At 28.7% G+C, this 2,505-nt stretch overlaps 1 protein-coding gene across 1 annotated transcript; it reads right to left on the bottom strand.

Moving 5' to 3' along the window:
* Window positions 1-286: 286 nt before the first annotated feature.
* Window positions 287-1,780, bottom strand: LOC136224090 (EPIDERMAL PATTERNING FACTOR-like protein 2). Its single transcript, XM_066012338.1, has 2 exons — window positions 812-1,780; window positions 287-719 (listed from the first exon to the last, which is right to left on the bottom strand). Exons 1-2 carry the CDS (start codon window positions 939-941, stop codon window positions 466-468), a joined length of 384 nt encoding a protein of 127 aa, XP_065868410.1. The 5' UTR covers window positions 942-1,780; the 3' UTR covers window positions 287-465.
* Window positions 1,781-2,505: the final 725 nt, after the last annotated feature.

Below are 2,505 nucleotides of genomic sequence, written 5' to 3'. Positions count from 1 at the left end.
ATTATTTTAAAAAATAAAAATAAAAATAAAAATGTATTATAAAAATAGTAAAAGACTTGATAAACTATTCGATATCTATTGAGTGACTGATAAATGCTTAATATATTAAACTAATTCCGATAAGAGAAACTAATGAATGAGTACAATGGAGATGCTATAATTGTTAATAAATTACAATTATAAGATCTATAAATAATAACATATTCAAATTAAATTAAATTACTATAAAATAGACAATTAATGAACATAAACTAGTGTAGTCAACTGAGATTCTTCTTCAAATTTAAGCTTTCATCAAAGGATATCAAAGCAAATTTCATACAATTGAAAAACAAAAACTCTTAATTAATTTTTAATACCAATAAACAGTGAATAAATATGAAATTTGTACAAATAGGATGATCAAATTAACATAAAAATCAGAAACAAAACAGTGAAAAATGATCTACATGAATTCTAATAAATTCATGGGCTATAAAATGAAGAACCACATTTGCATTTCCAACCCTCAGGCTCATAATTAGTATATTGAACACCCAAATGCTTATGGTTTTTACTAATTGTAGGCACTTGAATTGCTTCACATGGACTGCATCCAAAACACTTGTGCTCACAACTTGGTGGACTTGACCCAATCTTGCTCAACCCTTTTGAATATTCTTCCATTTCACTGTCACCACCGGACTCCAAAACCCCCTCTTCTCCCCTCTTTCCCGTCACTATAACATAATAAAACGTAACGTAACATATCTCAATGATGAGAGAATTATAATTAAGAGTAATAATGGAAATTAGAGAATGTTTTATTTACCTGTTTGATTGAGACTATTATGAACAAGATCATCATGATGATTAGAGGTAAAAGGCCTGCTTGTTACTGAAATAAAGCAGCAGCTCACCATTTGCAAAGCAAGAATAAAACACCACATTCTTGAATCCATATCTTAATGATGACAACTTGGGGTTTAGAGAGACAGAGAAAGAAAGATGGAAACTTTATGATTACCCTTTTGTTTAGAGAGAGAAAGGTTGAAGCTTTTTGATTACCCACAACTCAAATTTCATGAAATCATGGATTACTTACAAGTAGTGGTATATAAATAAACTCCAAAAAGAAAAAAAGAAACAAATCCCATTTCCCAAAAACAGAATCTGGGTTTTCTGCCTTTTTGCTGTGATCTTGATTCACAAGCAAATGATTCTAATTTCTTGTCAAAACTGTAAGTTTTGTGACAATTCAGTTGCAAAAAAGAAAAAAAAAAGAACTTATCTTCTGTCTTTTTTATAATTTCCACCTCTAAACTTTGATTTCTTTACCTTTCAATACAAGCTAACAATTCTCCTATTTAGACCCAAATTCTCTCTTAAAAAAGAGGCTAGAGAAAGAACAATTATAATATGGTCCATTTCCACAAAAATAACTCCTGTTTTCAGGGGTCAGAAGGCTGAAAAGATTTCAGTAAAATACAAAAGAAAAAGAAAGAAGAAAATCTTGGGCTATTGATACTAGGGTGATGCAGAACTTTTTGTTTTCCTTGATAATTTCATACCCATAAAAGGAAGAAAGAGAAAATAAATTTAGAAAAAAAGAAAGAAAAAGGTATCAATATCTGAAACTTGCAGTGCTGCTACAAGATTTAATGAGTTAGTTAATGAATTAGATAAAGAATAGTGAGAGTCAACCTTTTCACAGACGGTAGGTGGGAAACATCCAATCTTAACCATCCATTTGGATTATGGAATATGATGGTATTTAAGAAGATATACTCCTAATAACAGTCATCGAAAAGGACACGTGTATGATACATAACAGTCACCGAAAAAGACACGTGGATGATATATAAACTAGATTTTTGCATGTAGATTAAAAAAATTCATAATTTAATATTATTAGATTTTGTTGATGCTAGAAATTGAAAGAAATGACGAATGTAATTGATTGAGTTGGATTTAGTGGGATGTTTTATTTATTTATTTTGAATTCATATATAAAAATTTAGCTGATACATGTTTGTTTCAGTGATTCCAAAATCTGGATAAAAAGAACTATAAAAAAAAATCAAATATAAAATTAGATAATTTTACACTTGGTAAAAGAAGACCAAGTACTGGCGATCAGGACGAGGGGCTATTGTGATGGAGGACTATGAGTGTAATTAACCATTTCAACTAGTGTAAAGTGAACTAATATTATCTAAGGATGGCACTTATCGGATTAGTATAATATCAACTATAAGTTTAGTGTTAAATGAGTCAATACTAACCTAATTATCGGATTATGTCGATTTTGTATCGTTTTTCCAGATAACATATAATTTGACTATGTAGCTATGTTAATGATGACATATCAAAATATAAGAGGATGTCGTAATATTTTTTATATATTCTTATACCATTAGCATATGTTAACAAATTTGAGTTTGTTTGTTTACAATTTAAATTCAAGATAACATATAAAAATATGAAAGGTAATAGTTATAATTTTATTATCTTGATGTATAAAAA

The sequence above is a fragment of the Euphorbia lathyris genome, chromosome 3, assembly GCF_963576675.1.
Source record: "Euphorbia lathyris chromosome 3, ddEupLath1.1, whole genome shotgun sequence".
NCBI lineage: Eukaryota > Viridiplantae > Streptophyta > Magnoliopsida > Malpighiales > Euphorbiaceae > Euphorbia > Euphorbia lathyris.
This window is presented reverse-complemented; position numbering and strand designations above follow the sequence as displayed.

Bases quoted from the DNA above. Each gene is read 5' to 3' on its own strand.
- LOC136224090 (XM_066012338.1), bottom strand. From the start codon at position 941: ATGGATTCAAGAATGTGGTGTTTTATTCTTGCTTTGCAAATGGTGAGC. The intron at 720-811 runs GTAAATAAAACA...ATTATGTTATAG, and splicing joins TAATAGTCTCAATCAAACAG to TGACGGGAAAGAGGGGAGAA.